Source organism: Eschscholzia californica, unplaced genomic scaffold (assembly GCF_041429995.1).
Source record: "Eschscholzia californica isolate CP2 unplaced genomic scaffold, dmEscCali1.0.p SCAF_1, whole genome shotgun sequence".
NCBI classification, from domain to species: Eukaryota; Viridiplantae; Streptophyta; class Magnoliopsida; order Ranunculales; family Papaveraceae; genus Eschscholzia; species Eschscholzia californica.
Genome location: NW_028238198.1, coordinates 87,763,609 through 87,776,852, shown reverse-complemented (window position 1 = coordinate 87,776,852; position 13,244 = coordinate 87,763,609). Strand labels below are relative to the sequence as shown.

At 33.8% G+C, this 13,244-nt stretch overlaps 1 protein-coding gene and 3 long non-coding RNA genes across 4 annotated transcripts; all 4 read right to left on the bottom strand.

The window, feature by feature from the left end:
* Positions 1-1,478: 1,478 nt before the first annotated feature.
* LOC147570766 (uncharacterized) lies at positions 1,479-2,417 on the bottom strand. Its single transcript, XR_015231504.1, has 3 exons — positions 2,264-2,417; positions 2,113-2,158; positions 1,479-1,856 (listed from the first exon to the last, which is right to left on the bottom strand). It is a non-coding gene; the product is annotated as an uncharacterized LOC147570766 (long non-coding RNA).
* A 1,767-nt stretch (positions 2,418-4,184) lies between these two features.
* Positions 4,185-6,862, bottom strand: LOC147570765 (uncharacterized). The gene is made up of 3 exons (XR_015231503.1): positions 6,748-6,862; positions 6,503-6,584; positions 4,185-6,400 (listed from the first exon to the last, which is right to left on the bottom strand). It is a non-coding gene; the product is annotated as an uncharacterized LOC147570765 (long non-coding RNA).
* Positions 6,863-6,973: 111 nt separating this feature from the next.
* On the bottom strand, positions 6,974-8,072 carry LOC147570764 (uncharacterized). The gene is made up of 3 exons (XR_015231502.1): positions 8,032-8,072; positions 7,821-7,909; positions 6,974-7,734 (listed from the first exon to the last, which is right to left on the bottom strand). It is a non-coding gene; the product is annotated as an uncharacterized LOC147570764 (long non-coding RNA).
* Positions 8,073-9,523: 1,451 nt separating this feature from the next.
* On the bottom strand, positions 9,524-11,108 carry LOC147570763 (mitochondrial import receptor subunit TOM20-2-like). The gene is made up of 3 exons (XM_086657306.1): positions 10,568-11,108; positions 10,364-10,477; positions 9,524-9,863 (listed from the first exon to the last, which is right to left on the bottom strand). Exons 1-3 carry the CDS (start codon positions 10,946-10,948, stop codon positions 9,762-9,764), a joined length of 597 nt encoding a protein of 198 aa, XP_086513432.1. The 5' UTR covers positions 10,949-11,108; the 3' UTR covers positions 9,524-9,761.
* Between the last annotated feature and the right edge of the window lie 2,136 nt (positions 11,109-13,244).

The window sequence follows — 13,244 nt, the reverse complement described above, 5'->3', positions numbered from 1 at the left end:
TATATATATATACTAGGCATAACCCCCGTCCTACGGACGGGGGAATGCCCTTTATGCAACATTAAAGAGAAGGCTATAAGGGTGTTAGTCCGAGTGAGTTATTAACCGTTGGATTCATCTAGATTGGAATGTTCCCACAAGATATACATATAATTCATGGTTTTGTCCATTCCACCTTCTTTCATCATATCAACAATATTTCATTGGTGAATTAGAGATGCACAAGTACTTTTAGATTATAAAACCAAACAACAATCTACAAGTGTATGAGATTAACATAAGCAAACAAATAAAACATGTACCTTCTCTTTTTTATGCCAGCCTCCTCACTTTATTCCGTTTCTGGACATAGATTGCAACATCAAAATATATTCCACCCATTTGTGTACCAAACAAGTTTTTTTTATTTAACTAAGTTAACCATTGTGTATGTTCGGTCATTTGTTATAATATTTATACGAAGAAAAGGGGTTTCCAGATTAGTTGTTGAAAACCTGCAAAATGTATTAACATTAGTAGTACATACAAGTTGCACAAACAATTCATGAACCGATTTTAAGCTATGCGGGTTGTATAACAATTAATGAACAAATTTTTAAGCAAAAAGTAGCAAGTTTTGAAATGATGTTTAAGAGTCTAAGTATATGAATTTTAAAAGATATAAAGTATCATATTAAAATATAAACCAAAATCAATACTTGGCAACAATGAACAACCAAAAATTAATACTACAACAACAATCAATGAATACATAAATAAGATTTATGCTACAAACTAAGGAGCAGCAACATTATGTAATATCCACAACCTATATAAAGAAACTTCATGGTACAAACTAAGCCAAGTTGGATCGTTAGAAGCAATCACCTACGTCCACAATGTGAAAAAACAGTTTGCACCCCTTGGATCACTAAAACGCACGTCCATAAGATTAGGTTAGTCATTTCAAAAGTTACAATAACATCATTCGTCACTATAAAAGGTCATCTTAGTAGATGAGGAAGATTTGCTTCAAGATAAATTATGAGAGGCAACTGCTGAAGAAGCCACCATTGAGTATCTGAGTATTTGAGATTTTTTTTCTTCTCTCAGTACATGAGTTTGTAAATTAATTGAAAAAAGAAGAAGAAAAAGCAAGGAAGAAATTAGGAGATGGAATTTTAATGAGAGGAAGAGGAGGGGGTCATTAACACTCTTATGCGTAAATATGGAGTTTTGGACGGTCATTTTTTGTTTAAAAGATTGATGTATCTAGTCAGTATATAAGAACAACAATTTGTCCTAATCAGCATGTAAGGGTATTAATGTTGTCTTTGTATTTAAAAGATTGATGTACCTAATTAGCATGTCCTTGGGTATTAATTTCATCCTAGTCAGCTGGCTAGGGTATTAATTTTGTCCTAGTCATATTAATCTGATTAATTTTTTTTATTCATTTATAAAAGGTGGGTTATGTTCCTCTTATAAAAGGTGGTTTATATTCCTCAAAAAGATAGACAGATGGCACCTAATACATTGCCAACCATATGGAGTACATTACAATCACCCGTTTTACATTCCTCAAAATAATTTAGCCAAATGACACTTGATACATTGTCAACCATATCGACTACATTATAATTCATTATGAAGTAACTGTACGAGTTCTACTTTGGAATCATTACAACCATATCAAACTCATCATTAACTTACCTCCCAAGAAGAAGACTTCTCTGAATCTTGCTACCAAGTTGCTCGAGGGATGTTCTTAGATTTTTCATCTCCTACACAAAGCGAGTCGAACAACTTTGAAACTCAAGAAGCCCTTTCAACACAACGAACTGACACTTTGAGGTTCTCTATCTGTCGTGATTACTCTGACAAAGAACAAAAGTAGTATTACAAGATCCAAATACTGAATCCAATCTAATGATTCCTTTTCTTTTTGGGTTTTAATGTTCTTTGTTGATGTACTTGTCATGAAGTTTGTTCTACGATAATATATATAAAGATGCAATTCAAAATGTCATAAAACTGATCAGATCTGCATAAATGAATTCAGCATAGGTTCAGAAATGAAAGTATTCTGCACAAATTTCTAACCGGTCCAAAAAGAAAAGCAAAGATTCTAACCGACTTTCCAGACGCTCCTCAAAGGAAGATCTTCACTTTCCGCTACCTGGATTCAAGTTGAAAATAGATTATGTCGCGAAAACGAAAGACCTTTTTCTTTGTAAGCTCATTATAGAATTCAGGAAGTTAAATTTTGACTATCTTTACCGACCTTCCTTTTAGCTGTCTTGGGTTCTGAGAAGTTTGAGGAGTAATGGCATGGGGTGGAGACGAAAGACCTAACATTGTTTCAGTAGTCTACAATCGATTTGAAAGGAAATCCATGTCCTGAAATTTTTTGAGTGCTATAGAGAAAACATGCTGCTTTTTCTTATACGGAAAGAACATGAGAAAAAACAGTTAATGAAGGAGATATATACAAACCGAAGAGAAATCTTTTTTGTGCCAGTAAATAAGTCGAGTCATGCTACTATGCACTTCATGTTCTTGAATTTTGAATTGTCCATTACTTTCACTAAAATGGGTAACTCGTCTAGTAGTCAATTTGAGAACGTCTGAACAGGGTAAAAAGTGAGTATCAAAACAACCCAATCAAAAACCATTCTCGAGAGTCTCTTTTGAACCCCAGTCCCAAAATATTCGGGTTGGTTTGAAACCAGGATACTCTGACTTAAACACTTCAAAACAACAAACATGTTAAACGAAAACCAAATCGAACGTGCAAATGCACCAGACATGGTGACATTTACTTTTTTCATTGTCACTTTAACTACTACCAAATAAGCATTTTCGGATCATTGGGTAACGACTACCAAATAAGCATTTTTACTTTAACAACAAATATGCCAAGACCCACAAAGAAAAATGTGAACAAAGATGGTTACATTAATGAACAGGGAGAGTTGTATGCCCCTTCAAGCTTGGAATTAGCACATTCAAACTTTGGAAAACATGGTTAGTTGGTTACCACTCGATTTTACTTATTGATAAATCGGTTTCCATTAGTGAATCCTCTGCAAGGGGGAATAGGAAGAGCTCTTGGGTACTGTACACTTTAATTCCAGTAAAACATAAACAACTGTGAAACCAAATTTCGGCAAGTAGGAGAAATCTAAGAGTCAAAACATAGAAAATTAAAAGATGCCTAAAACCTAGTTGCTCAATATCGAAAATAATTGAAAACTTACTCTGAAAATCTATTGGATACCATCTAATCGGCCACAGATTAAATTATAATCATATTTAAATACCACCCATTTCAAAAGAAAAATCTATTAATGAACTCAACCAGTGCATCAATTAATACACAAGCTTGGAATATTAAATAACAAAATATCTGAAAATCTACTTTGAAAATCACATTTAATCCACCAGATTTCAATCTATTTTTTGAACTAAACCCCCATATTCTGAAAAATGTATTATGAATGATATGGAGTTTAGATTAGGATTACCTCAACATCCAAAAATCTCTTCTGGATAGCTTGAGGAGGAGAAGATCCAACTCACACATAACAACATGATATAATTTCCCCATCATTCAGGAAAACGATTCTCAGAGCTGTCAACATTAGTAGCAACTGGGAAAAACCAAACATGAAATGAAAAATACAAAAGAATTGAAGCTAATCAGAAGCAAAATCTACCAGGAACCTGAAGAAATGAATAACTCTACCACGAAACTGAAGCAAAATTTCGTTGTTCTCATCTTACCAAGGATGAAAATGATGAAGATGAAATAATTAGTCTGGTAGCTGAAAAGAAAAACCCAAAGATTTACCTAATTTACAAATCTGAAACACTAACAATCATATTAATTCAATACGCAAGAGATTAAGGTTTTCTAATCGGATTGGGAAGATGAGGTAAAGAGATTGAGAAGTAGTGGGACCCTAGGGCGAGCGATTCTGTTGGGAGAGCGAGGATAAATGGTTAAAATAAGAGAGAAAACAAAGTGAGTGGGGAGTTGGAAGGAAGAAAGTTAGAATGATTGGTGACCTAAATAAAAACAAAAACGTTACCTTGACAACAATTAGATTTGCAAAAAAAAATGTGTACTTGAAAGTGATAAAAGTAGTAATTGAGGTTTAAAAATATGTCTTCAACAAAAACTTCTAATGACAAAGACAATATAAAATCAATCTTATCCAAACTTTTTATATTCAAGCAGAAAGGGAAAGAAAACAATTACTCCTATAACAAACTAATTTCACAGACACTTCCACGACTTTCAACAAAAAAAAGAACACTTCCACAACTCTGTCCTTATACGTTAAACCAACAAAGTAGAGAAAGCACTTAGCTTCTTTTGTATTGACAAGTACCACGCACTTTGAGGTCACTAAACATTAATATGTTTAAATAACCCTTCACTACTATAATAATCTAATTAGCAAGCACTCATTTAATGTTCCTAAGAGCGATTTCTCTGGGTACAGTAGCGAGGAGGTACATTGACTGGTTCACTCTTCTCAAAGGATACCCTATCAACAGCTGGACGTCTTACGCACCAGTTTAACCCGTTCTTGTAGCATTTTCCCTTCGCCCATCGATAGAATCATAAGAACGCGAAGAACAAAGCAATAGATATAAATAATTTAGCTTCGAGTGTCAGTAGAAGAAGATTTCATACTAAAGCAATTCAAAAAGAAATGAGATTGTCAAAAGAATTAACGAAAAGTAAATCATTTTTTGTCCCGAAGACCAGCATATCCTTTCCAGATCTTATATAATGGTATCAAATGATAGTATTACTGGAGAAGATGTATGGATCTTTAGACTATAAGACACTGACATAGTTAGCTTATTGAAAATCTATGATTCATTAACTTCTATACATAGATACATAAAATTAAAAATGGACTCAGACTCATTAGTGCATCATAGCTTTATGTGTTTGACTAATCACTGCCAGAAGATTACTCGACCGCGGAAATTAAACGACAAACATTAAGACGATTAGACGAATGCCAAATTATAATGGTGAGTCCCACGAAACTCCCAAGAATCGAGTACTTCATCTAAAAGTCTAGTAGAATGATATTATTCAACAGTTCCTTTTCAAATAACACCAAATCCAAACTCAAGATAGAAACACAACTTTATTATATAAATTTGTAACACGATTCAAATCAATACCTGTGTAATTTTAGTGACATTATCTAAACATTTTGTATGTTCATTGAATAAAAAAATGCTCAATGATCATTCAATATGAACATTGTATCAGAAGTACCAACTCGCACAAAAAGTTATTAGGTAAGCTTTAACGTCTCAAGCTAATATCAAACATGAATCAACAACTTAAAGGAATATACCAGCTAGATCACTCCCATGGAAAAATAGTCCATTGTGATTTTCATATTTAAGCTATAAGAGTGAAGAAACTCATTAATGAAGGTAAAAACAGAATTTAAGCACACCAATCCATCCGAAAGACATAGATTAAAAAAATACAAAAAATAATGAATTCAAACTATATTTAACTGGATTCCTCTCACAGGAAGAAGCTTAATTAACCTATTTAGAATAAAATAGTTAATGTGATTATGAATCAGATCAAAAATTTAGAAATCTGAAACAGTCTTAGCTAAATACCAAAATGAATTAGATCAGCAAACCATAAAAAAAAAAGTTTATATGAGCCGACTCGAATATTGGCTTCTTCAACAACCCATTGATTAAAAAGTTTAAAATCATGTGATTGATTTACAACCACAAGTACTTCAACAAGTTTCACCATTATCACAATCCGAGGAGACAATTAAGTAGCAGAGAAAAAATGACAGCCTCTAAGATTCAGAAACTCTAGATTCTAAGAGGTAAGCTTGCTAGAGGTTTTAGGGTTGATTATAAATATCACATTTGTTTTACTTTCTTAGTTTTAGACCGGAAAAGATATCGAAACATCAAATACTTAATACGATCAAACACAAAGACGGGAACATAAAAAGATTTGCAGAAGATCTCAAGATTGTTTTCACATTATCAGAGAAATATGAGTCAAAAAGACTAAAAAAAATGGATTAAATGAGTGGAAAAAATTCACTCATTCACTGAGGAAACGTCACCGATAACAAAGGTGGAACAACCGGAGTTCCGACACAACAAAACTTTGTATAGGCCTTCGAACATTTGTCTAGTTATATAACACAAACAAAAATCCAAACCAACCTATAAATCCATTAAAAGAGAAAACCCAAAACTTCACAAACCAAAACCACAATTTCTTAGTTAAAATTAAAAACCACTTACGTTAAAACAAAAGTCGCGGAGATGAAATGACATACAATCTTACAGAGAATAACCAGAGTAATTTTCCCTCGTCTTCAAAATTTCAATACTCTGCCTGAAATCCAGACAAAAGATCAACAATATCAAGAACTTATGGCATTACATCGGATAATGAAAGATTTGTTAGAAAAGAATTAAAAAATAGACAGTTAACTACCCTTTGATGAAGAATCCATGAACCAGAGAAGCGAAAGAAAAAATTGAATATAGATGATTCTTTCTTGTTTCTTATCGAAAACCTGTACATGATAATTTATTAGGAATCCAAAACCAAAATAACAGAGCTAACTTAAAATGATTTCATTTCTCAAAATTGAATAGAGATGATTTTTTATGGTTGTGTATCAATACTGTAAAAGTTGTAAAGTTAGATTAGGTCCAAAACCAAAATAACAGAGCTACCTGATATGCTATCTTGGAATTTCCAAATTCAACTCTTGTACAAAGTACAAGTCGTTAACATCTTTCAATATACTTCAACTGTTCTATAGCCGACAAACACAATTTCCACTCTGAACTGCGATAAGAATCAAAACCCTTGTTGTAAATATCAGAACGTGAAGAAGAGGATAGATTAGCAAACCAAGATCTATACGAAGTGGGTAAGAATTTTGTGCTCTGACACAGCTAGAAATGATGGGTACCTACATGTTGTTTAAGTGTAAGATTTGATAGTGTCACTATTTTTGACAATTTGACAGAGCCTATACTAAACATTTTGATTTTTAGGCAGCAAGAGTCCTGGTCTCCGATGATATCTCTTCTAAGTTTCTAATATGAAATACTCTATCATGCTCAAACACATGCCTCTTGGTCACCTCATTCGGCTTGCAATTGAAGAACAACAGTTTTTACAATTTGGTGAGAAACTTGTCTCAACAACTAAGATCTTATTAGACAGAGAGAGCACATAAATATGACAGTAAAAACATGTAACCGAGAATTAGCTGTTCCTACCACTACATGTTTGTGAGCTATAATATCAACATTAGAATTGTCACCCCATATGTGAAGCCATGTTTTTTAATTCCCGTTCCTTCTTCATCCTTCTTTTATACATGTTATATCTTTGGAGATTGTAGAAATAGGTTACAGTAAAACCAACCAATAACATTGTCAACCTTCATCAAGTGCTCAGAGTATAACAATAAACACAATGCAAAATCTTCAAGTAACCAACCAAAACAGTGGCATACAACTGGAAGTAAGAAAAAGAATGAAGTAGGTTACAAAAAATAAAAAGAATGAAGTTTGTGGGTATATCCACTTCAAAGCAATTTGGCTGCCCGTACATCCTAATGGTAATAGATTTAGAGTTTACCTTAAATCAGCAAACAACGTGGCCCAAAGCAAATGCTAGTACGAAAGTTTAATATAGAAAATCTGAACCTAAAAACAGAACTATATTTACAAAACATTCTTACACCAATCTAAATTAAAATTGACAACAATCTACAGTAGCGAATGAGAAATACCAGCTATTCAACCGAAAAATGAACATCTAAATGTTGCCAAAGAAATCAGTTTTGATACAGAAAGTAGTTTGTAACCATCTAACTCGAACCTAAAAAAGATGGTAGCCAAAAAATTACCGAAAGTGAGAGAACAAGAAAATCACCTCCAGCCTGCTTTTCGAAATCAAAATGGACATTCGAACCAAAAAAAGATGGTAGCTAAAAAGATTACCTCTAGCCTTCTTGCCGAAATCAAAATGGACATTCAAACCTAAAAAACATGGTAGTTAAAAAGATAAGCAAAGTGAGAGAACAATAATTTAAATTATGTATAGGGAACCCATAAGAACCCTATATAAAGGACTGATTACAAAACCATAGAACCCACTTTATGAAAACGATATTTCTAAACCACTAAAGGATTGCTTAGAAACCATATTTACAACATCAAAGATGCAAACAACCCATAAAACCCTATTTATCAAAACCATAATTACATAATCCCTAAATCTCTTTCATTAGAAGCAAAAAAGGATAAATTAAAAAGCTTGATGCGGCAGTTGTGAGAGAGTGATTTCAGCCAATACTGGTTTAGAAACTTTGGACCCCTAAGTTTTTAAAATTTTAACCAAACTAAAACCAAAACCTTCTCTTGCATACCCTAAATCATTGTAATGGGAGAGAGATAAATCAGTGTAATGGGAGAGAGATAGAAAGGTGTAGTGAAAGAGAACATAGAAAAGTTTGGGAGAGAAAAACTAACCTTTTGAGATCGCGAGAGATGGAGAGCAAAAGTTTGGGAGAGAAAAAAAGAAAAGAGGGATGATGATGGAAATGAATCGGTTCAATGCATCTGTTACAAGAGAGAGAAAGAGGAGAGGGCGGGTAGCGAAGGAATTGATGCATGTACAATGTAATATAGATTTCACTTCAGTTGGAAGAACCGAGGGCTAGATTTGTTTTATTGTAAGATAGATATCTGCGTGGACGTCCAGTCACCTTATTTTTGTCCTAGTCATATTTTTTGTAATTATTGTGTCCTAGTCACAAGGATCTGTTTTGTATAATAGATGTACACTTCAGTTGGTTCGGTTTTTGCCAGTTTTCAAAAACTCAAACCAAAGTCAAACCAAACAATGATCGGTTGACTGTTTTTCATCCAAGTCGAACCGAACATTGTTCGGTTCGGTTGGATTGGGCCGAGGTTCAGTCTCATCAGTTTGGCTGACCGTTGCTAACCCCAACGACAAAACACAAGATTTCTATCCAAAGTTTGTTTGATTTTTCTTGTTCCTTAGCATTACTCTTAACGAAAAGAGATGGGAAATGACCTATTTCATAGCAAAATAAGATTGTATACGAAACACACGTACTGAAAAACAGAAAAGGGGTCAAAACTAGGTAGACTAGTTACAATGTAGGCGTTAGTCGTTTCCTGCTGAATATATTTGTTGAAGAAATTGTTGTTAAACACTATAAAAGAATCAACTAAATAAGCTGATTTAAATGCTTTCTCCTAGTCCATAACAAAGAAAGGACTGCCATTTAGGACTTATTTTAAACTATTTCGTAACCTCGCCATTCACCATATATAGTTCTTGAAAATACACATACACAACATGAACTTAATAATTTTTTTAATCAGACCTCGTCGGTCCCTCCTGTTTAATATATTTTAAAACCAAGTAACATCATTTAATGGATGAAGGAAGCTCAGACTCCCATTTTCAGAATCCCAACTTTCTTACTGAGAATAAGATTTCATAGTCTGCAAACTTAACCTGAAGACCGACCAGTCTTTTGTTCATTTCAAAACAGCATTCTACATGAAGTAGCACTAAAATTATTCTCAAATATACTAATGTAAAAACAACTATATACATTAAACCCTTAATGTAACAACTAATTAACATCTCCCACAAGTTACTTTAACGACTGCAATCACATGTATATAGGGTGTTTTTACTTTGTAGGTTGAGGAACATGTGATTTCGCCGCCATTACTACACATGCAGCGATACCGAATGTCAAGATCGCCCATCCTACCACGTTATATGGAAATTTCTGCAAGAAATAAACAAAACTAAATCAAGTTAAAGTAAATGTCACCGTCTCACCGAGTTAGAGAAAAACACTACAATTGACTATAGACACAATCTCCAAATCCATGACTACTTGTTGAAGATGAAGACACACACACACACCCCCGGGCAGGGGCAGAAATCAGGTGGAAGAACCGATTTCAAGAGAAAGACATAATATGTGAGATTAAGCTTCCCAGACCCTCCTTAGTGGTTCTCTTGTAAAATCAATGGTTGGAATTTCAAATGAAACCCTAATATCTCATCCAAATATTCACATCGGAAAAGATTGTTTCTCCCACAAAAGAAAAAATTGATTTCACATCCAAATATTTTCATACAAACGAAAAAGAGGGATATTTCCCTTGTTCATCATATGTGAAGCTAAACATGGACGATGCCAACACAAAATTCAATGTTGATAGTACTGAATTGAACATATTTGAGATTAGGAGATAGCTAGTCAAGTGACTTTACACTTACGCTTGCAGAAGTGGAAGATCCTCCTCCACCACGACGACGACCACCACCACCACCAGCAGCAATAGCTTGCGCTACAAAAGAAGGAGCGTAGATATCCCTATGCACTTGCCTAGCCTGGTAATAATCAATCATGTCAAAAGACTGTAACAGAGGCCTCACAAACATTCACAAATAATTTATTTTTTAAAAGGGTTTAGGGTTTACCTGTTGGATAACCTTTACCGATTTATCGTAAAGTTCGTTCGTCGTGTCCATCCCCAAAGCTTGCTTCAAATACTGTTGTGCCATCTCAAAATCGGCTTTTGCTTGGAGAGTGTTAGGGTTACGGAAGCCCTTAGATTGAAAGGCATTACCCAAACACCACAAAATAAAGTGGTTGTCTGGATCTTTCTCGAGTGCCTCTTCCAACAACGAAACCACTTCTGTAATCATATTTAGGCCTTCAAAACCAATAATGGACTTGGATGATTTCAGAAGGTTACGAGCCCTACGAACATCCTCCGACAATTCGCGATCTACCAAAGAATCGAACCGTTCTTGTTCCAAAGAGATTAACCTCTCAAAATATCCCTCATTCATATCCATTGCTTACTTGTTGATTAAGGTGATGAAGAAACTAGGGTTTCGTCGCCTTATATGACAAGTGAGAGAGAGGAAACAAGAGAGGGCCGTTGGGTTTGGGGTGAAAGGAAAAAGTACCAATTCATTGCTTTTTCCTCTACTTTTTATTTTTACCTCAAACAACGGCTGGGATTACTCCCATAATTCCCTTTTTTTTTTTTTTTTTTTTTTTTTTTGTGAAAGACTCCCATAATTCCCTTATTATTTGGCCAGCGCTTCCGACAAAGCTAAATAGTTTCCGATGTGTGAAATTTTAAAGGAAATATGTAAAATTTTGTAAATTTTCTGGAGAAATATATTTTATGAAGAAATTTTCCACCTCACCTCTTCTCTCTCTCCTATCTCATCTCTTCTCTCTGCCACCTCATCTTCTTGCCACTTCATCATCTTCACCGGCAAAGGTCGCCGACCGGTCAATTTCCGGCCGTCGACCTTCAAAAATAAAAAATAAAAAATAAAAAAGTTTTTTTTTTTAATTTCATCTCTCCTCTCTCTAAAAAGATTTTTTTTTTCATCTCCTCTCTCTTTCTCTCTAAACTCCGGCGAAGGGGGTTTCCCTTCGCCAGAGTTCGTCCGGCAGACCTTCATGGTCTGTTCCGGCAGATCTGGTGTGGTGCTTTTGGTGTGGGTTTTTTTTGTGGTTGTCTTTCTGTAATGTTTTTTTGACTTTTTTTCGGCTGCTCTAGCCGAGTGTACTCTCCTCCTTCGTTTCTTTTCAATATATTTAATCAAAGTATTCAAAAAAAAAATATATATAACTACATCATACAAGAATATTAATAAAGTAATGTTTTAGTACATGTAACCTTTTCGTATAACTATATCTTTTTTTTGTTGAATTTTTCGTATAACTATATCATACAACAGGGGCGGCCCAGCAGCTGCTTTGGGCCCCAAGTTAACAAGGGCCCCCAAATAAAGAGTGCTTATAGGCACTCCATTATATAGAAGTCATAATATAATCAGGCCCATGTTAATGCATCCCTCTGTCTACATCCCGTATTCCCTCTCTCTCCATCCCGTACTCCCCTAACTCTCTCCCATTACTCAAAAAAAAACTCTCTCTTCCTCTCTTCTTCTTTCTTATTATCTTCTTTTTTTTAGTTTCTATTTCTTAAAAGATAAATCTATGTGTTTCCATCTCATTTTCTCTTAATATTTTTTTGCTTCTATTGACTTTATTTGTTTTTGCCAATATAAAATTAGATCTCCGCAATCTACGGGACCCCTTACATTTTCATATTTTGTTTATCAACATTATTTTTATTTATGGGACAAATGAGTTATGTAATTAATACCATTGTTACACTAAGTTCTATTAATTAATTTTTTTTTCTTATATTGATATAGTCCTGAATTTATATAAGTGTACATCACACAGTTTTTATATTTGAATTTCTTATTGTATGTGTTAATTTTAGTATTGTACTTATTTATTCTATTGAAAGTTGGTGTTCGGATAAAGCAAAACGTGCATCATTCACCGACCATTACATCTAAAAGAAAAATGAAATGAAACTATAGAAATTAACAAAATCGTAAAAAAAAAACCTTAATAAATAGCTTTTTAAAATAGTTTTTTGTTAGTATACGAAGGGCCCCATTTTTTCACTTCGCTTTAGGCCCCCTAAACACATGGGCCGGCCCTGTCATACAAGAATATTTTAGTACAATAAAATAATATTTTAGTAGATGTTATATTTGGACATAACCAGGTGTTGAAATATCTTTCTATATATTAAGATATCCCATATAATAGATATTAGGAAATATCAAATATTAGAAACTACTAAGAATTAGGAACTAGTAAATATATTAGTATAAACTATTAAGAAACTAGTAAAATATTAGAAACTAGTAAAGTTAGAAACTAGTAGTATTGTAACTCTATAAATAGAGTCTTATATTTCTTTTGTAATCCATCAAGGAATAAAACAATTTCTTTGGTCAATTTCAACTTGGTACCAGAGCCAAAAGTCTTAAATTTTTTTGTTTGGGAATTTATATTGATTGAAAGAGAAGAGCCTTTCATCTTCGTCTTGTTTTTCCGGTTTAGCTAAAGTGAAGGGCAACTGATGCTTCCGCAATAATGACTCTCATAAGGCAAATTCAAATTTTGCTAAAGTTGTTGGTCAATCTGACAAAATTACTTATAAGTGTACTCACTGCAACAAAATTGATCATACCAAAAGTCATTGTTATGAACTATTAGGCTATCCAGAATGGTGGGATCATAATCGAAAGAAAAACTCTAAGAAGA

Coding starts and splice junctions, on each gene's coding strand:
- LOC147570763 (XM_086657306.1), bottom strand. CDS start 10,948: ATGGATATGAATGAGGGATATTTTGAGAGGTTAATCTCTTTGGAACAA. Junction 10,478..10,567: donor CGGTAAAGGTTATCCAACAG/GTAAACCCTAAA, acceptor GATTATTACCAG/GCTAGGCAAGTGCATAGGGA. Junction 9,864..10,363: donor GATCTTCCACTTCTGCAAGC/GTAAGTGTAAAG, acceptor TATTTCTTGCAG/AAATTTCCATATAACGTGGT.